General features: G+C 43.8%; 1 protein-coding gene across 1 annotated transcript in view; it reads right to left on the minus strand.

Moving 5' to 3' along the window:
* The window catches only part of PIK3AP1 (phosphoinositide-3-kinase adaptor protein 1), a 38,913-nt gene extending 22,170 nt beyond the window's left edge, over positions 1-16,743 (minus strand). The window contains exons 1-2 of the mRNA XM_084210121.1: positions 16,621-16,743; positions 10,686-11,102 (exon numbers count right to left, since the gene is read on the minus strand). Of these exons, the coding sequence (XP_084066247.1) occupies positions 10,686-11,102; positions 16,621-16,633 (430 nt within the window). The 5' untranslated portion in view covers positions 16,634-16,743. The remainder of the gene's footprint in view (positions 1-10,685; positions 11,103-16,620) is intronic.
* Between the last annotated feature and the right edge of the window lie 4,275 nt (positions 16,744-21,018).

Raw genomic sequence — 21,018 nt, forward strand, 5'->3', positions numbered from 1 at the left:
TTTCTCAGTGCTGCTTACCCCAACTCCCCAACTTGGATTATTGCATCAAAAAATAAAACATGAAGCAGTAGTTTGAAGGGGTTCTGTTCCTTGGGCAAGAACCATAAGCTCCAGTATCTATACAAGAGTGAAACTGAAAAGTACCAGAAGCTTTGCATGGAACATAACAGCACTTTACCTAAACAGAATCAAGAGCAGAATTAACACATGTAAGCCTACAATACGTGTGTAGAAAACAATGTTCTCACTCTCATTTCCCAAAACCAGCATGGATATTGATAGAAGTGCAAACAAACTGAATTGAAGCCACTGGCTGAAAAAAATTATCTATCCCTGCCAGGAAATACTTTTCTCAGCTAGAGAAAGGAAACCAAAGGCAATGACATAGCTACTTAGTACAGAACATGTTTTTAGCTAGTTTCTACTTCTTGGTTCACATGGTTCACACCATTCCCCCCCTCCCCATCTCCCAGAACACAAGGCAAAAGTCACTGACACCACTTTGTCAGAAGACTATCATGACTTAAAACTATCTCTTGTGGTCAGAATTTCCCAAACTTTGTAAGTCTGTGAAGCAGTCAAGGATTCAAAACAACATTTTGGAATTTACATGTTATTCACTACTCAGTAAAAACCCAAATCTGTAAAGAGAAGTACAAATTATTTACCAGATAAAATCTCAGATTTGGACTGTTCTTGTTCTTATATTAGTAAGAAATATTCTATTTAAAATGCTCAGTCCTGATGAGAAAGACCTAAGTGATGAACTGGGCTGTCAAACCTGTGGCATCCATACAGTGAAGCTGCCAAGAATTCAGATTTCACTCAGAATCCTCCAATCTTCAAGTACATCAATTTTCCACAAATCAAGAGAACCAAAATAATAAGTGGGCCACCACTTATATAAGGAGTTCAAGTCTTCCTAGTTTCAAACTGAAGCTAGAAGTCAGCCAAGAACTTTAATGTAGATGTCTTCATAATTATTATTATTGCCACCAAAGACTTAAACTTAGGATATTTGAAGTGCTTTGTGACAATTCTTTAAAATATATTTTCAATTCATTTAAATGGGATTTTAGGAATAAGAAAATCAACCTTGCTTTCAGGAGACAAATTTTAAGCCACAAAACTTTAGCAAATCATTCAGGTGAAATTTTTTTCACAAATTTTGGTGCATACACACTTAACTAAGTATGTGAATTTCTCCACATGGCATATAAGGCCACTCACATGAGTACAAGTAGATTGCTGTGTTAATGTTTACTGTAGAAAGAAGAGAGCCAAAAATTTGCAGCTCTGAAGCTCAAATAAGGCATGACCACTAACATAAATATTTCTTAAACAAACCTAGAACAGTATATGTAATTTAGCAAATTATTTTAATACTGGACCAAATCTGAAGCTTTGGCTAAGCAACTGCTTTGACACAAGGCTGAAGGCAGTACTGAAGGTGGTCTTTGGGATTTTCAGACTAGTACCAAGTATTAGAAAATTAACTGAGGCATTATATTCCTTAGAACAGTACCAATTGAAATACTGAGTTAAGTCATCAGCTGCAAGAACCAGACACATTTTGGGAATCCTTCTCTTAGAGAAAAATTGATTACTCCCACCTGGGAGTGCCCTGATGCATAGAGGAGAAAAAGCACTGGTCCCACATCCTTCCCTTTCATGATAGCTATCAATTCAGGTGTTTGGCATATGCAGAGCAAGACGCCATGCCTTTTGGGGAGAAGAGGCAACTGTTACTAGATTAGTGTCTCTGTAATCTCTGTTGGTTACTTCCAATATGACTAAGACAGAAAAAGTCCACTAAGTTCAGAGCAGATGAGAGAGCCAGTGATGGCCCTCTTGCTCTACAGTAAGACATTGATGTTCCTGCAACATATGCACAAATGACACTTGCCAGCATCCTGATCCTCAGGGCTTCATCCCCAACACAGAACCATTAGTGTGCTCATTTTTACCTCACTTGGCCAACATGTGGTCCTTTTCAGAGAAAAATCAAACCAAAGCAATGGATCTCAGCTACAATACACACAGAAAGCAAGGATAAGAGGGGAGGCAAGGAGAGAACAAGCCCCCTGATCTCTCTCCCTTAACAGTGTTATTTCATCCTAGAAACAATTTAGCAAATAAAGAATAACTAGAGCTTTTAAGAAGTTCTGGCATTGCACTTCTGCATTCTTGTAACAGAGCTGACTGCCTGGAGGTCATGTGAACACAGAGCTGTTAGGTAATACAGGAAGAAGCAGGCAATGTTAATCAGTAATTGGATTAATAGCTGAAGAAACAGGCATTCGGTTTCAGGTATGAATTATTCATCAGTTTTTTCATTCAGAAAATACTGAAATTGCAAAGTACCAAATTCCCACATCAGCAGTGAGGTGATCCTATGATTCATCTTGAAGTTCCAGTCATGTGCTAGTGAGTGACTCATGAACATGCAAGGTCTGGAAGAGGAAACCATCCCATAACACTTGATAATATCCATGCTCTAAAGCATTGTTAGAGCAGGTTCCCTACCCACTAAGATACTTGAGTAATGACAACCCGTTTGCCTACACAGACTCAGCAGTTATAACACTGCAATAACAGCCAGCCTAGAGAGGCCATCACTGAGGAGAGCAACAGACTTATTAAAGTTAAGTGAATACCTTAATTAAGCTTCTCCATGAGCATGTGCTGTAGGTCAACACTCATGGTTATAAGAGGCTCTCCCTTTTAAACAAGGGCTCCCTCAGGCCTCACTTGACGGTCTGTGAAACACTTGTGAGAATAGCAGCAAGGGGAGGAGATGTGGTCCAAGAAACCCAACCACATTTCCCCTTGAAGAACGTGCACCCCTCAAGGATGCATCAGCAGCTGAGCTGCAGAGAGCAGCCTCATGCTCTTCTTGCCTGCCCTGCTGGGCTCCCTGCACAGCTGCCCTTCAGACACTCACCCCAGGGAAAAGCCCGGGGAAAACACAGGCATTGACATGTGCTTCAAGAGCCATTTAGCAGTTTTAGAAACCCCTATGAAGCAGCCAGTTACTTTGATCTGCCACTTTGTGCTACTGTGGTGTAGAGCACACAGCTCTCCCTATCATCCATTTCCTCCTGGCGAAGCTGGCGGGCTATTGGCATGGAGCTGACAGCTGTGGTTTCTCACAAGTCAGCTCTCACACCATAGGACATGTGAATGCTTGGAAGAAGTCAGCAGTCTGTCCAGAGCACTCTGTCACCCAGATATTAATGCTAATGGCACAACTGGGCAACTGCTTAAGTTCTGCGTGGGTAAACCAGCCCCTCGCTGACATCTGCAAACACCTCCCATTCTGTCCATCAACCAGTTGAGACAATTAGCTCTCAGAAGGCCTTAGACTTTAAGCACAGACTTCAGTATGCTTAGGGCAAGAGGGAAGACCCTCAAAGAGAGCTACTACTTTTACCTGAAGCTTGCAACTGGCCAGTATCCTTTCCCAAGTGCTAGAAAGGACATTAAGTCTCCCAGAGCAACTACAGCTACATTTGCAAGAAGCAAAGTAGTGACAAGTAATCGGGGAAAGCGGGGAAAGTTATCTTTCATCATGCTAACATCAGAGCCCCTGCTTCACCAAGGAGATAAATGTGCATCAGAGCAACATCTTGTGATAAGCCCTCAGAACTGGGCGATGCTGTAGCAACACTTCCCGTTTCAACTGAGTGGAGAGAAGCATGCAGAAAAACAGCAAGTGAGAAGAACAAAACACAGGAAAATTTAGGACTTCGTAAAACTGTCCATGCAAAACAAAAAAACATATGGGACATCTCTCCCTTCTCTCCAAACCCCTCACCCCAAGCAGCTCATCTACAAGCACAGCACCTACAAACAGATTTTCAATTCTACAAAGAGCATAGTAATGTTTTGTATGTTGTGCAAAGTTTGATACTACAATAAACTTCCTCATCCTCCATCAAGGAAACAAGGTGTATTTGACTGTCAAGTTTTGCTAAGGCTCTTGCAGGTCTAGTGGTCAATTTGCGACTGGATCAAGTGTATAAGCCAAAAGAACTAGCTGGGGTGCACAGGAACAGGAAGAGATAGGGAAGACGTTGAGGAAGAAGCAGGGTTCTGGCCACCCAGACAACAGACATTGTGTACGTGACCAAAATCTCAAGCAAGAGAGGCTGGAATAGTTCACTTCCACTACTTCTGGCAGAAAGAGACAACACATACTGACAAGGCATATGCACACCTCTTATGACTTTCAAGGGTGCCAAGAATCACATTATATTCATCACTGATTCAAGCCTTCCTGAGAAGCCACAGGTAAGAAACTTGAACATCCAGACTGCTAATTCATTATCTCCTCTTGCAGTACCTCCTTGCTTCAATTTAAGCGCACTGTGTAACACTTTCATGACAGAAAAGACAATCCCCATAAAAGCCAAAAACCTGGAACTCCATCTCAGAGAGCTGGACAGCTGTTTGGAAACATCCCACCAGTCACTGTTTGACTGAATGTGGGATTCTATGAGTGGCTCCAGTAGATCTAAGACCACATTACTACTGCAAGGGCAGTCACATCTTCCCTCTCCTTCAATAATTTCTCTTGGAATACCACCCTTGTAGTGGAACACCATACCCAATCAGACAGGTAAAAGGTGGAAAATGAGGCAGACACTCTTTTGCAGCACTCCATGTTAAAGTCAGCCTATGCCAGTGGTCAAACTTCCCCATGGGAAACTCAAGATACACTGTTATTCTCAAGTCAATGAGAAACATGTCAAAAGTTTTCTGAGGTAATAACAAACAGCCATGAAAGTCTTCCAAAATGCAACCCTGGAAGTAAAACAACTGTCCAAGTACACACAAAGGGTCCATGAAATAACCTAAATTCTGTTCCATACATCTCTCCAGACCTGCTCTCCAAAGCATCTGTTTCTTGACCACATACTTCTACTGAGATTTTTCAGAAATTACTTCAGCTGCTCCAGACTTGGATATGATCAGTGATGGCCACTGGGCTCTTACTTTAAACAAGTGTTCTAAAGCCTTGCAGTTCTCATTAGCAGATACCTAGAATTTGTCTGTGAGGATAATGTCAGAACCACAAGCCACAGAGAAATACAATTAGTATTTACAAGGCACATAAAGACTATAATAGTCTGAATTTCTTAACCACAACAGCTTCTGTCCTTTACTATTTCTGGGCTATCGTTTCATTGTCTCTATTTAGAAAGCTAATATGCACCTATGCTAGCACTGCTTGAATTTTATAATGCCATGAAAGAAAACCCATGAAGTATTGCTTTTTATGTAAATAAACTGGGACTTTATGAAACACCTTGATGACAAATAATTAATCAATTCTGCAGCTGGGAAGATTATTTTAACTGCTTGACCCCATATGCTACAGATGGATAAGCATATCCATGCATTTCTCTCAGAGAACTCTCAGTATCACTTGGGAACTTAGTTAAGGTTTCTCCAATTGCTTTAACCAGCTCTCTAGTCTCTGATCTTCCAGCATCAGTCAGGCATACCCATGCACAGAGAGGCATGCAGCCAGCATGCTCTCCCAACCTGAACTCCTGTGCAAGAGCGTCACAGTTTCCTCTTCTTGACAGGCAGTGAGAACCAGCCAGGCTGCTGAGCTCCCATGTAACAAAGCAGGCTCTCATTTGCACCCAGAGGGCTGACTAATAGCTCACCCGCTCCTCTTCAATGAGCAGGGTCAAAGAACCATGTCTTACGTTTAAACAAGATAGAACAGAGAAAAATATAGTTTTAAGAATTAATTTCATTTTACCCCTTCAAAGAGGAGGGAGAGAGAACTGCATGCTACCACCTCACATCTTCAAGGCCACTTCAATAAGCCGGCAGAAGTCAATGTTGGATGTAATTAGCTAAGATAGAACTATTTGGAATATATTCCTCCACAGAGCACTGACAGTGGAGAAGTAAACATCACATGACAGTTCCTGCCAAACTTAAAAATACATTGTGAATTTAGGTCTCTAGCCCTAAATGGCAACTATTAACAAAACAAAATCAAATTACAGAAACATAAAGCTGTAAGAAATCTCACATGTACTACAATTTCACCTATCTGGGTTGAGAAACAGTTGAGAACATCTGTCCAACACGACCTTAAATTCTGAGTAGCTTATTCCAAGGTTTATCTTTACAGCTTGAGTCTAGCGCAGCATCATAAAGATGACTAAGAAATCACAGCATCTCATAAGAGGAGAGGCTACAAGAGCTGGAACTCTTCAGCCTGGAGAGAAGAAGACTCAGGGGAATATTATATGGACAAGATAGGAGAAAATGAAAAAGAAGGAGCCAGACTTTTCCATAGTGCCCACTGACAGGAAAAGAGGCAATGGGCACAAACTAAAATGCATGAAGTTCCATCTGAACACAAGAAAATATTTTGTTACTCCTGAGGTGGTCAAACATTGGAACAGGTTGCTCAGAGAGGCTGTGAAGTCCTGCACAGTCTCCACTTCCACATTCAAAATCCAACTGGAAATGGTCTTGGGCAACCTGTTTTATCTAACTGTGCTTGGGCAGAAAGTTTAGATGATCTCAAGAGGTCCCTTCCAACCTGACTGATATGCTCTCAGTTTTCATCTGTGGTTTCATCAGTGCAACAGAAGAAAGCCAGGAATTCAATTCAAGTCCTTGACATGAACAGGAGGAAGAATTATACAGCCTATGGGGTTCTTCTTCTGCCATTTCCCTCCCAAAAAAGCTTACTGCCTTGGTGTGGTAGTGTGTTTTTATACTTTGTAATACTTTGAAGTAGTTTGGGTTTTGTATTCCTGTAGTTTTCCCAAATAGTTTACCCCAGACTGTACCCCCTTTCCCTTTACTTATGCAATTCTTCTCCCTTGATGAGATCATCCCCAAATCCCCACCCTGGCTCTCTGTCAATCACTCAGCATCCCATCCCCTCCATCTAGAAGCTTCAGTCCAAGACATCAAGTGATTAGCCAGAGGCCAGGGGTCAGCCCCCCAAGACCTTTTTATACGCTGTCCTAAATGTCTATCCCCTAGTACCCATCCCTTAGGGTCACCTATTGGTTGGTAAAATGTTATCTACTTTTGGTTTCCACCTCCCTATAAATGTAACCTTGGCACGTCTCCCCGGGGCTCTTAGCAGGAGGCCCCCTAAGGCGCAGGAGCTCCCCTGGCTCCTGAATAAAACCTTGGATTTACCCCTGCTAAGAGTCGGCCCTTTATGTTCCACAGATGCCTCTAGTGTCCCTCCTGCTGCAAAGGCGACTGGCCTGGCTGCCCTCAGCCCCCTCGGGGCACAGAGAGTGTCTCCCTGCAGTCGGCCATGTCGGGGTTGCTTCCCCAGTGTCTGCTGACACGGGCCTGGCCAGGGGCTCCTGAGAGGCTCCCAGAGGGACAGAGACACCTTGGTCTTTGGCATCTCTCAATGAGCCCCTCAGTAGGTGGGGTAACATTGCCACTCTTGCTGACTTACAAAGTTCAGAAAAAGTTCTCCTCTTCCTTCTAACTGCCCAAGGCCCTCCATCTTCACCATATGATTCCTTACACTGACTTCTGACCCTCTTCTTTCACAAAAAGTTTGTTGGCACTCATCTTTCATTCTTCTCTCCTCCAGTGCACAAGAGCTGTGCTCAGCCGAGGCTGCACTTGTCCTCCAGCAGCACAGTTCACTGCTGCTGTCATATTCAGTCCACATCAGCCATCTCAGGCAGATGTGGACTTCCCCGTGCTTCTACCCACAAGAGACGGCTTGGATACAGAAAGCTCAAGGCCACTGATGAATTAGTGGAAACAGCAGCTTCTAAAGTGGGAAATTTGAAATGTTTCAAAACAAAGTAGGTAGGGACAAATACACTGGAGCAATTGAAATGTCAAGTGAGCTTTGAGAACACATGAGGAGGAGAAAGATCACTGCCTCTGACTGTGCTCAGACTGCCAGCTGCTCAATGCACACAGCAGAGCTATCACAGGCCAGGCAAGAGGGGTTAAGCAGCAGCTGGTCACTGCACCCTGCTGAACCTGAGCTGGTGTGTACAGAGACATCCTGAGCAAGATTTTTTAATCTAGAGAAAAGGAGACTCATGGGGAACTTACTGCCTTCTACAACTACCAGAAAAGAGGCTGTAGACTCTCTTCTCCCAGGTGACATGCAATGGGACAAGATGAAAGAGCTTCAAGTTGCTTTAGGGGAAGCTTAGATTGGATACTATGAAAAATTTCTTCACTGAAAGGGTGGTTGAACATAAGAACAGGCTGCCCAGGCAAGTGGTGGGATCACCATTCCTGGAACTGTTCAAAAAACCATGTAGATGTGGTATTGAAGGACATGGTTTAGTGGTACACATAGCAGTGTTAGGTTAGTTGGACTCCATCTTGAAGATCTTTTCCAGCCATAATAATTACATAATTTGCATCTTTAGCACAGTTATTGCATAGTCTGAAAAACATCCCCACGGATAAGAGGAGTACCTGCAAATGCAAACCTTCATGTGCTCTGTAGTTTGCCAGAATTGAGAAACTTTAGAAGTAAAAATACCACATTTACAAGAGAGCAAGAGTCAGCATCAGCACAGAGTTGTCAACAAGGCTAGATGAATGTTTCCTCATTTCTGAATTCATATTAAACTAATAAAAATTAAAATAAACTAAGTTTCAGCATGTTATGTCTGGGGGTGTCATAGCCCCATGATGCCCTAAACACCAAGAGCTGTGCTGGAGCACAGCCTGCACAGGGCCAGTGTGCAGCCTCTGGAGAAGAATTTGCCCTGACTGCATCCTGTACCAGGCCTCACTAGCTCAGGATTCAGCAATTTGGAAGCTGAAGCTGAGTAATTTTAGCATCAGGCCTAGTTTTGACACTGCTGTTAGGCGTATGGCTGAGTGCAAGTGAAGAGAAGTACTTCCCAGAGGAAGACACCCAGACCCAAGCAATTTCAGATTATGGTAATGAACTTTCTCTGCCAAGTGCTGAAAGAATTAAGGGCTGCCTTAATAAGGAAAAATTCAAATTTAACTAAGACCAGAGCAGAGGCTGTGTTTCTCTGTGGGAGAGGTCTGCTGTCACAAATATTTAAAGTTACTCATGCTGCAACCAAACCATGCAGCAGATTTTTTTTACCAGTCAAGAAGAAAGTTTTCACAGTTTCACCCAAAAAAGGAACTATGTACACCTGGGGCTGTCTTCAGGGGAAACATCAGAACATTTGCATTTGAGCCATTCACAGAACTTGTATAGAATCACACATTAGAAGAGGTCAGAGTCATTTTTTCCTCACACAGAAGTAGGATCTGATACTTTAATCCAAATACTTTGGCCATGAAAGCAGACCATCTTAAATGGGCTCTTCCTTCACAAAAACCACAGCAACAGTAGGTGGCTCACCTTTGCAACTGCTCTGATGTGCACAAACCAAAAACTTGACATGGCATGCAGGTGACAGGCACATCAGCTATGACTGCCATAACAATAACTGAAGTCCAGAAATTCTGAATCTTTGTGTACCAAACTATCTGGAATACGTTACAGCAGACTTCACAGCAAATGAGTTTAGTTTAATCTCTTTTTTCCTCTCCATCAAGTGTTTTCTAGATACACTGAAGTCAGTTTGAGGTCAATGTATGCTTATTAAAGTGAGAAAACAGAAAATAAACTGATTTTTTTTTTGTCATGTAGAAACAGCAATAAAAATCCAAAGAACAAACTCCCTTTCGAAACAACTACATAAAGCCAAAGCAGAGCTTGCTTCAGCACATGCTAACTTGCAGCACAGATGGAAAAGGACTTTAGATCCAACTGTGAGACTCCAGAGCCTTTATGCACACAACACTAGACACACTGCCTCACTTATACCATGGAATAGAGATAAATCTTAGGCCAAGATGCAACCACAGGATTCCAGTCTTGCTGAGGCTGACAACGCTATAACCCTACCCATGGCTATGTCATAAAAATACCCAGACCAGCACAACTGCCCAGAGCTCTCCACCTTCATTTCAACAGAAACAATGAGAAAGGAATTCTACACGCTCTTCTAGAGTTTAGGAAAATTTGGAATCAAAACTCAGTACGCTGGACTTGTGTGGTCTCCAGCTCTTAATACTTCTGTGCTAGTAAGTCCGCTGCATTAGTTACAAGGGGATCACCTTCAGACTGGCTGGATTATCTTTAAGGCCATCAGTGGAATTCTTTAATCAATCTCAGCCTTTTCATCATAGGTAACAAGGTGATCTGCTGCCAGTATGGTTACATCTTTGATTTTAGGCCCAGTGATAAAGAATGCATATTAGACTTTATTTTGGTATGACAGAAACAAGTCTGAAGAAAAAGATAATTCTTTTCCCTAAAATAAATAAATGACAATTTTACATTGATTTGGGTTAAAAAACTGCAGAATACAATATTTACAGGTAGAATTTTATTTATAGAAAGTTTTCATTCTAAATTTGCTTCAAAAGCAGCCACCCAAGACAACATCAAAATCAGAAGTTCTCTGTGAGTTGCTGGTAATTTCTCCTGAATTAGGGACCAACCAACCAGACATAGAAAAATTTGCTTGCATAACTTTCTTGATACAAGGGTTGGACAATTTGCTTTAGTTTGCTCTTTACGTAAAGCACATTATCAGTGTAAAAATAAGAACAGCACCACGTATCTCCCTCCTCCAACAAGAAAGCACAGCTCCTAGCTATGTTCTTACCTTCTGAAATAGCCTTCTCAACAGCTGCAAGGTAAGCATCAGGCTCATCATCATTTGTGAGTTCTTGCCACTGAGCCCAGTCCTTGAAAAAGGTCAAGTAGTCATCACAGTCCGTAACACCACAGAACAGCTTGACCACTTTGCACGGGGGCCATAAAACTTCCTGAAGGCTCTGCAGGATGTGAGGAATGTAAAAACTCTGCACCAGCTCAGCAGAAAGCAAAAGGATGATACTCCGACTTCTGCTGAACAGGTCCAGCTCCTGTTGGGAGATGGCAGAGTCGTCTTCCAGCTGGTAGCTCAGAATGCGATGCTTTCGAACTTGCCAAGTAAAGAGGAAGAGGTTCTGGAGGTACTGACACCATTCAGCAGCGTCACTTGCATACACAATCAGCACATCATATTCTCCAGGGGCTCCTGTACAGGTGCAAGATGATCACAAGAAAAAGGATTAAATTCAAACCATGAACTCACCCACAGCTTTGGAAGAAAAAGCCCCACAGCACTGTCTCTAATGCCTGTCAGAAACAACGAAGCATTTCAAAAGAACAGTAGTTCTATCCAAAGTGAGGTGTTCACAGCCACAAAGCAATTATAAGGGCAAATGAACTCCTACTTGCATCTACTCCACTAAATTCAAGTTGTTTTTTCATTCTTAAAAATGAAAAAAATTAAAATGCTCTTCCTATAAAGGAGAGCATTGCCTATGTAGTTTCAAGTGAAACAAACTATGCAGAGATTTACAGATTTAAAGTATTCTGATAAGGAAAAAAAAAAAGCCACAAAAACCAGATCTTCAGAACAAACTAGCTTGAAAAGGGGAGTTCGCTCTCACATGAAAAGTTAAAATCATTTTAGGCAACTATATGGTCTCTGCAACACAACTGCAGATCATTACATGCCCAAGCAGATACCAAAAATAACAGCACACCTAAAATAACAAATGAGGTCACACAACGCCTACAGGAAGTCACTATGGCCCCTGTAGTGTTAGATATTGGCTCTCATTGCAGCAGAAAGCAAATTGCCTGAAAAGCATGCATGCAACTAAGGGAACATCAGCCCCAGTGCTTGCACCACAGCCACTCTGTCCTTCAGGCTTCAGACATTCCACAAGGCTGCGTTAGAGTCCTTCCTTAAAACTGTCATCAAAAGCTTTCCCAAAAATTTTTGGAATGACAAGCACTCTCTTCAGAGGGAAAGAACTAAACAATAGTGGTGGCCATAAGACAGCCCAAAATATGCCCAAAGTTGACTGCTTCCATAATTCTCTAGAAACAGCTTTTACCTACAGACTCATGCATTTCAGTGCTCTGGCACAAAAGCACTTTAAAAATGTTAACAGCTTTTTAAGCGTAGATGCAAATTGAACCAGTGTTACATGATGTAGTGCTCTCCCACCAAGCTCAAGAAAGCTTTTAAGTCTAAATTTAATTTTTCTATTTACCTATGAAAAAATTTACTCAAAATTGAAGCTTACAGCTCAGGTCCACAGCAAATTTCAGAGCTGAGCATTTAAAGTCTTGTTACCAAATTGTCTGCTAATTCCAGTTTGACTCTTTAAATGTCAACATTTTCATCTCCATCATGATGCAAGCAAAGGCAAGGTCTTCCAATTAAAGAGAGCAATGCCTAAAATCTGGCAGCCAAAAAGAGGATCTGCAGAGTGAATTTACCCGAACTGAAGATGACAGTTTTTCAGTCACCTTAGAAAAATTCAACCAAAATTCAACAGCCTCCAAAGACTTGATTCTATCACCTTCCCCAGAACCTTCATTACAAGATTAAGGCAGAAACAATATCTAGGCTGAGGGACCCCAGCCCTAAACTATACAATTAACAGCTTTAAACAGTGGCTCAGCAGAAGCGATACAATTGACAAGAATGGAGATGTGCTCAGTGCTTGACCAAGAGTGTTACAGTTACCTGCATAAATAAGGAAGCCCCTAGCAGGGAAAGGATGTGAAAGGATGATAAGGAGAACGTGGGCAGCGCAGTGCTGGCATAGTCACTGGGACAGCTGCACGTTTGGGAGTGAATACAGCTCCTGAACCACTGATGGAGGCTTGGAGGAGACAACATTCCCAAAGGAGAGGATCCAGCAAACTCAAAGTGGAGTCCTCAGGACTCAAAACCTTGGGGCCTTTAACCTAAGAGTGCTGTACTGCTATGAAAAAAGATGGCTTTCACACCAATGAGCACACCCCCATTGCCAAAATATCACTGATGGTGGCTGAACACCACTGGCAAAGACAACAGAACTACATGAGCAAAAACATGAAAACCAAGCAGAATTCAAGTTTTATTCTAGAAAGGGAGATGTACCACAGACTTCTGCTTCCACTGCTCTGGGTTGATTACATGCAGTACAGTGGGAAAGGGCAGTGCAACTGTCTGCTGAGAATGGAGCCCATGCATTGCACCAGGGCCAGATAAACCCAACCTCAACAGATGGGGAGGCCACACAATGATTCTTTCAGGTGTGCCCGAAGTGCTTAAAGTCCTACCCTGGTGCTGTCTGGCAGGAGCCTCACCTCCAGTCTCTGGAAAAATTAGTAGTGGCCTCCTGGGCCACTTTAACACTCTGTAAAATGGAACAACTAATTCTGTCATTCACTTTAGGAAGCACACAGCTTCCACAACTACACTTGTGAGCCAAACACACCCTTCTCCAGGCTTTCAATGAAAGTAAGCAGCTGTGCTTGGAGACAGGGTGGAAGAGCCATTGACTTCAAACACACCTTGCACTGCAGGGGCACTAGGTATCCAAGAATCCCTCCCTTCTCTGCTATGTAGATAAAGGATGCAAACAGGACAGACTCACTGCAAATTCCCTGCCAGAGCAGCGCAACTTTTGCATCCAGCAGGAAGGAACTTCCTCTGGTGTTCAGGAAAGGTACCGATTTCCTAGCTAGCACTGCTTGACAGGAACACCATTCCCCTTAACAGAGCTGTACCAGCTCTCCTCAGTCCCTAAGCCTTTTACACACATACAATCAACTGAGGAACGATGCTCCTAAAATAAGAACTGAGAAATAAAATTACTGACTCCACTTGTAGAGCCCAAGTAATGCTCCATGTTCATAAGCAAAAATATGGGAAGTATTGCAGAGCTAAATAAGCTTAAGTCAGCATAGGGACTGTTAAAAAAAATCCCCCAAAATCTAGAAATAACTTCAATTGCAACATTCTCCTTTAAAAGAAGAATGACACAGGACTCTCCTTCCTGCATCATGCTATTATTTGTCTAACCAAATAGCTGCCTTTGCAGCACTAACTACTGTCCAGTCCTCAGAAAACAGTGTAAAAAGAATACAGAAAATTTCAGGGAGGTTTTTCACAATTCTCCAAACATCAGAAAAAACTCACAGACCACAGTTCAAAACACAATGTATACTCTGCCTATTGTAAGCATATAGGGAAATCCTTTGGTGAACACCAAACATTTTATTAAAACCTGCCCTTAGATAGATGGTTTGACAATGCTTTTGACAGGCTGGCACAAGTCTATTTTTCACACTCTCAAGTGTGATTTAGTTTAAATTTTACCAATACCTTGTTACTGGGTTCCTAAGCTTAGAGTATTAAGAATATTTTCGCCTCTGTTTACAAAATGTCAGCACTATTAACATACTACAGGGCATGTTCACTTACTTCATAGAAAATCATTAAGGTACAGTTCTGTTGCAGTTTGCAATGATAACCATAACCTTTGGAATGCTTTCCAGGTGTTAACTGCCTCTCCAGTGTTTAGCTGCACACTCCACTACACAGCAACGATAACAGACGCATGACATTACAAACCAGTACCATAGACATGCCTTAATTGAAGTGTAAGCCCCACAAATTAAACAGCACAAATGACATGATACAAAGCTCTCCCTCACTCACAAACCACACATAGAATGGAAGAGGATGAAACAATTCAGTAAAAATCACATAGGCTCAAGGCAAGAATACAGAAGTATGCATGACCATGTCATGTCTTCACAGTCTCTCTCTGAGAAGCAAAAAAGTCAGGCTCATCTCCAAATTATGCCTGCAAGTAGTGAGGTGATAATCTTTAGGCTCAGCCCAAACATGTGATAGTGGCTTATGGCCATATCATAAAGTTCTGATTACAACAGAAATAGCTAAACAATACTGTGGGAAGCTGGCATATCAGCTTTGGGTAAGACTACATCTTACATTATTCACTATTATTATCTATTTCATTCCATAAGCCAAAAGGTCTGAACCTTTGTCAACTTACAGATCATAAAGTTTTCCATTGTACTTGTGGGCCCCGTAAAGAATATTCAGGGCTTGCAGTAATACACAACTTCTCTGTGTCATCTTTCACATACCTCTCATAAGTAGATCATGACTTCTCATTGTCCACAGACCAAGTAAAAAAACTGAGACTAAATGCTTCACTCCAACTCAGAGGATCATAAGCAGTGGCAAACAATTTATCTTCATCTGCTAGGAAAAAATCCATCTCCAATTCTGACTACATAAGAAGGGCATCATGTAACCTATTCCAGTGTGTTTTGTGATTCATGTGTACAGAGGATACAGAAATAATGCCGTCCAAAATAAGAATCCTTGATAGATGGGAATTCACTCTTCATGAAAGACAACTGCCTATGGTATAAAGGAAACGCAACTCAAAGAGTCATAATAATCAACTTCTTAAAAGAGAGAGCACTTCCAAGAAGTCATAGAAACTGCTGGTGGGCCATTAAGAGAAGTCCTCAGCAACCTTCCACATTTCAGTATGTGAAGTGTGTGTATTTAAGGGATGTATGATAAAATAAATACATTCTCTGCATGCATGGAATACACAGTAATAGTGATCATGTGAGACTTCTTACCTTGACTGGAATAGAAAATCTTCGCTTTAAATAAAATGCTGCAAGCAAGCAAGAGGAAATAGCAGAATCAAAGCAGATAAAATTTCTGCAAACCGAACTCCACAGAGAGGAACAAGAGATTTGCATTATGATACGTTAATCTAAAGTTGTTCTCTTTTTAAGGGTCTCTGTGAAATCACCTTCTGTTTATAAGGAGAAAAGTAGTTTTGCCCACAAGTCTCCTGAGGCCTCCGTTTAGTTTATTTTTACCTCACAAGGAGATATGCGTCAACGAAACGCAAATGTTACTTCACACCCTGAGAATGGCACGTTTTTTCCTTTTTTAGATAAAACCCATACGCTTCCCTGCAAAGAGAGGAACTTGCAAATTGGGCATTAGCAAGACTTACACAATACAGGCTAAACCCCTCTCCCCTTGAGTTTGCAGCTCTTATTCTAGGCAGTTTTACCTGCACATATGTCAGCTAAAACATTTTCGATTATGGCAAACCAGCTCAGTTTGGGATCCTATGCCACTGTGGCGAGGGGCACCAAGTCACACCACCAAAAGGAAGTGGTGCTGAAGAATAAAGCAGTATTTGGCAAAAACTGACTTCTCTGAAAAACATGCAAGTAGTAAAGGCAGAAAGGGGCAAATTACCCTAGAGAACACCCTCTCTGAGAGCTCTCTGATCTACCAAGCCGAAGTGCACTTAAGACCCAGGAAAGCTCTGCCAGCAGCTGCCCTGAACTCCAAACAAGTGAAGCAAGGCGAGCTAGAAAGCGTCGCAGCCCGGCTACGAGCAAAGGAGGCACCGTAGCTCGGAAGAGCGCCAGGGTTCCCTGAACCCGGAGAGCGGACCCCCCCATCCCTTTCCCCAGCAGCGGAGCGCCAGGGGCGCGCAGAGCCGCGCAGCGGCACCGCCCCGCGGGGGGAGCGGGCAGGGCTCCGCTACGCTCCGCTTGCCGGCACCTCGGCGCGGGGCAGCTGCGGAGAGCCGCGGCCCGCCGCAGCACAGCGGGACCGCCGCGCAGCACGACCGCGCGGAGAAGCCCCGCCACTTCCCCGCGGCTCCCGGGACGACAGCCGCGGCACCTACCGGGGGCCGCCATGGTCCGAGGCTGGCGGGGAAGGGGCCGCTCCCCTTCCCTCACATCGGCGGCGCAGCGAGGCGGTGCATCCCCCCGGCCGCTCCCTCGCCCCCGGCGCGGCACGGGACACGGGACACGGCACCGGGCTCCTCCCGGCCCCGCCTCCCGCCCGCGGCGCCCCCTGCAGAGCCGGGCACTGGGCTGCCCCTGCCCGGCCGTGCGTCGCCTTTCCGGGACTCGGCGGGACTCTGCCCCCAGGAGTGAAACTGCCTTTTCTAGCCGGTCCAATCACACATTCCCTAGGTGGCCGAGGAAACAGCGCTACAACGAGGAAAGGTTGTGTTACAGTACTACAGAGGTCTCGAGAAACCTGGAGCAACAGCCGAGGAAAAGAACAAGCCATACCTGCTTTATACTCATCCCTAATCATGTCTTCTATGAGCACAGAAAACTCCTATGGAGAAGCCAAGTTGCTCCCTACAGAATAAAGTAGCTCGATATTCTGTGTTTTCATCGAGAAGATGCTGTCTTTCAAATGAAATTTACCAGTTTCTGTAAGACTATGCTCATGTTTGAGTACAGAGACAATAAGCAGCAGGACACCGTTGCTGTTCAGAGAGTAGGACTCAACTTACTAATTTTGTCAATGAAGACAAAGCAACAGATTCTGCCTAAATTATTCAGCCTATTCCTTTGCAAACTTCAAAAAAACACTTTTAACCAGTGAGATCTTTCATTGATGCACTTCAGCATAGCAAAAGCAGACCCCTTATAATCTGGCTTCCCAGTCAAGGCAGTCAGTGAACATTCTGTATGCAGCTTAACATCACCACTAATGTTACAAGCAGAAAGGAGCCAACTATTTTCCACTAATCAACTCTATCTTAGAAATTAGTCAAACTCTCTTGTTACCTCCAAATCTTTCTTTACTCAAAACCTACTTTAAGCTTACAAACTCTGTGCCACTGCCTGTCTTCCAAAACCAAGGTGTTTGTTCTCTCAATAGGGAAGTACTAGGACAAAAAGCATTTCCTGATGATAAAGCCTTATGAGTAACTCCAGGTATGCAAAGAAGAAACTTTCCCCTCTGAATCATCCCAAAAATATACACTAGAATAAGGAATACACAGACACTGGAGAAGTGTGCAAATACAGAACCAACCTGGGATTTACGTGAAAGACAAAAGTTAACTAGTTGGAAACTAGAGCCTATAAGCAAATTATTTTACTATTATGGAACAGCAAGTATATTTTAAGACCTATTTGAACAGATGGATAATCACATGTATGACTTTATGACTGTTCCACATTATTTCTCTTGTTAAGCTGTGTATTTTCTAACTTCCAGTATAAGAAGTTAAAAACAAAATCATCTTTCTGATGTTACATGAGAATTTCAACAGGCTCTTATGAAATGAGCTTTTAAATTCTCTCTCTTTAAAGACTTGCAGTAACACAGAGAGGGTTAGCAGAGTCAGCTTCCAGGGAACCCCCAGGACTTCTCCATGTCTGTCAGTATCACTTAGGATACTCTGCATTTTATTTAATCAATGCAAAGCCTCTTCAGCATTTAAACTTCCCAAGTCTCTAAAGGGAAATTAATGCGCCTCCACAAATGAGCTTAAGTAAAATAACTGCTAGTGTGCTGTTTCAGCAACCTCCAACTAAAAACTCAGATAGCAAATCAAGGCAAATCAAGCCCCTTCACACCCTATCACAGTAGGATGGCCTAACAAACACAAATGTCCTAAAGAAATAATTAAAGGGAAAAATAAAAAAAAAAGAGAGGAAATAGTGGGAGCATTTCATCCTACCTTGCCCAAAATTGACTGTACAAGTCTTTCCTCACTTCAGTTCACTGCAGCATACAAACACAGCTGCATTTGCAGCATTATTCTCAAGGGTCTGTCTTATCCCTATCCAAAGAAAAGGACTAGATTGCTCTTTCTGGAGCCAATGCTTTTTTTTGCTAGGCACTTACAAGCAGTAACAAGGAAAGGATTGAGTACATGTTTGAATACTAATACTATCTCTCTTCACTTTTTCTTGGTGATGGAAAAAGTGGGAAGGCCAGAGACCCCTCATGGAAATGCTCTCTTCTGAGATGAACTGGGAAATGAGAGACTGGAGAGCAGTGTGCAGAAACAGACATGGGGGTCATGGTCAATGGCAAGTTGAACAGGAGCCAGCAGAGCCAAGTAGGCCCTGGGGGGCATTAGGGACAGCACGGCCAGCTGGGCAAGGGAGGGGATTGTCCCACTCGGCTCTGCACTGGGGCCTCCTCACCTTGAGTGCTGGGGGCAGTTTAGTCACTGCAATATTGAAAAGATGCCATGCAGAGCTCTCCCTGCAGCCTTAAAAAAAAAAGAGACATGGCAGCCAAGGGGAGGACTGAAAAGACTTATGAGGAATAGGTGAGGGGAACAAAGGAATTCACAGGCAGTAACAAATCTGTTGAATTTGCTCGCCTTTTAGATCCCAGGATCTCCCACTACTGTCTTGGGGAAGAGAAGGACACAACAGCTTCCCCTGCCAGGTGATCTGGACAGCTGTAGGCACAACACCAAGGAACACACCCAGAGAGCCACACAACTTTGAAGAGAAGCTGCCACACAGCACAGGGAACAGACCTAACTGGCAAAGGCCAGGCAGGAGAGAGAGACACTTATTAACCAGAAGAGAAGCAAAGTGAGCCAGTGAAGTAAACACAGTAATTTCCCTGGTTCCTCACAGCAGTTACTTCACACAGTGGGGCTTAAAGTAACCACAGTTACTTTATGCAGCAAAAGCTGCATCTTTTCCTTTCCAATGTCGGCAAAAGCACAAAATTTTGCTGAGTTTTACACATGAAGCTTGCAGCTATAGGTTGCTGTAGAGGGAAACTACAAAAACGAGGAAATATTAGTTCCTGCAAACAGTTTCTTTTCTGCAACACAGCCCCATGTTATTCCATACATAAAAGGGGCAGGGCATCTCAAAAACAAGTAAACATATCTAACCAAGCCTCAGCTGAGCACCCCTTTTCTGCTACACAGGCTACAGCACCTGTTCAGAATGACAGAATCTTACAGTACAAAATACCACAAGAGCTGATTTCTACTTCCCCATGAGTGCAAACATGGAGCCTTCCAGAAGCACCAGCAACAGGCATGCTTTGCTGAGAACAGAGCACACCCAATTGTGTGTCTTCATTAGGCACTGAGGCACAAAACACCCACACAGCACAGAACAGCAATATTTGGAAATAGTTAAGTGCAGAAGGCTAGGTAGGGGAAATGTAAAAAGAAAAACACCGCCTACCACTGTGGTTTTGACCCTGGAAGCCCTAAATCTAGACTTTAAGCAGAGAACTCTTCTTCCTTGGCCCTCAGCAAGTTTTATACTACAATCTATTGAAGAAGATCAAGAAAAGTGCCATCTGTCATAAGGGCAGGAATACAGCACTACATCCAGCAGAGCAACCCTGCAGTATTACAGGAAAAATATTTCCTTGGAAAAGTAACTAAGGCCACAAGAATATACAACAGGTGAATGAAATCTCACCAGGGTTGTGAGTACACTAACACACTCAGCTTGTCCTGCTCAGCCTTATCTGGGGTTTCCACATCCACCCTTTTCCATAGGTCCAGAAGCTTTTTTCAAGGTCAGGTCCGGGTCTTCAGCACTTACTTGAGCTATACCTGCTTCATACCCTATCTCCTGCCTTGAAGCCCTTCAAGCTTATATTCTAGATAGCCTTATCTCAAATTCCTTTTCTGTCTCTTACAGGCTGCCACTTTAGGATCATGGTGTTACTTCTACCAACTCCCTTTGTTCCTGTACGGATTTAGTAGGAGTATTCAGTACGTTCCTGCACGGGTTCAGCTGCTTCACAGCCCATTTTCCGGAATACCAGCGAACGCCGCTAGCGGCGCCGAGCTCTGCGTGCCGCGCTCCAGCCGGGCCGTGCCGGGCCGTGCTGCTGAGGGCTCTGCCCGCAGCTCCCGGCTGCTTGTCCTCCCTAGAGCAACCCAACTCCTACTCTCCAGCATTCTCCTTTCGGTGATTTAAAACACATTACAAGAGGAGTAAGCTGGCGAGGCTTAAGCGGACTTAAGTTCAAGTCTTCCCGCTTCCAGAGCCGAGCGGGCGCTGCCAGGTTCCCAGCCCCTCTCCTGCCTTTGCACCACAGGCAGCCGTTCGGCACTGCGCGTTGCCTTGGCGCAGGCACCCACACCGAGCGGGTCCTTGCCCATCCCCTCACGACGGGCGTGCGATGGCCCCCGCCCTGCCCGCGCCACCATCGCTCCCAGACACGGCGCCGCGCGGGCAACTTGGCACCGGCAGGGGCGGGGCCGCGGCGGCACGCACGCACGCACGCACGCAGGCACGCACGCAAGCGTTAGCGCACGCGCGCGCAGCACGTG

The sequence above is a fragment of the Fringilla coelebs genome (assembly GCF_963513975.1).
Source record: "Fringilla coelebs genome assembly, chromosome: 8".
Lineage (NCBI taxonomy): Eukaryota > Metazoa > Chordata > Aves > Passeriformes > Fringillidae > Fringilla > Fringilla coelebs.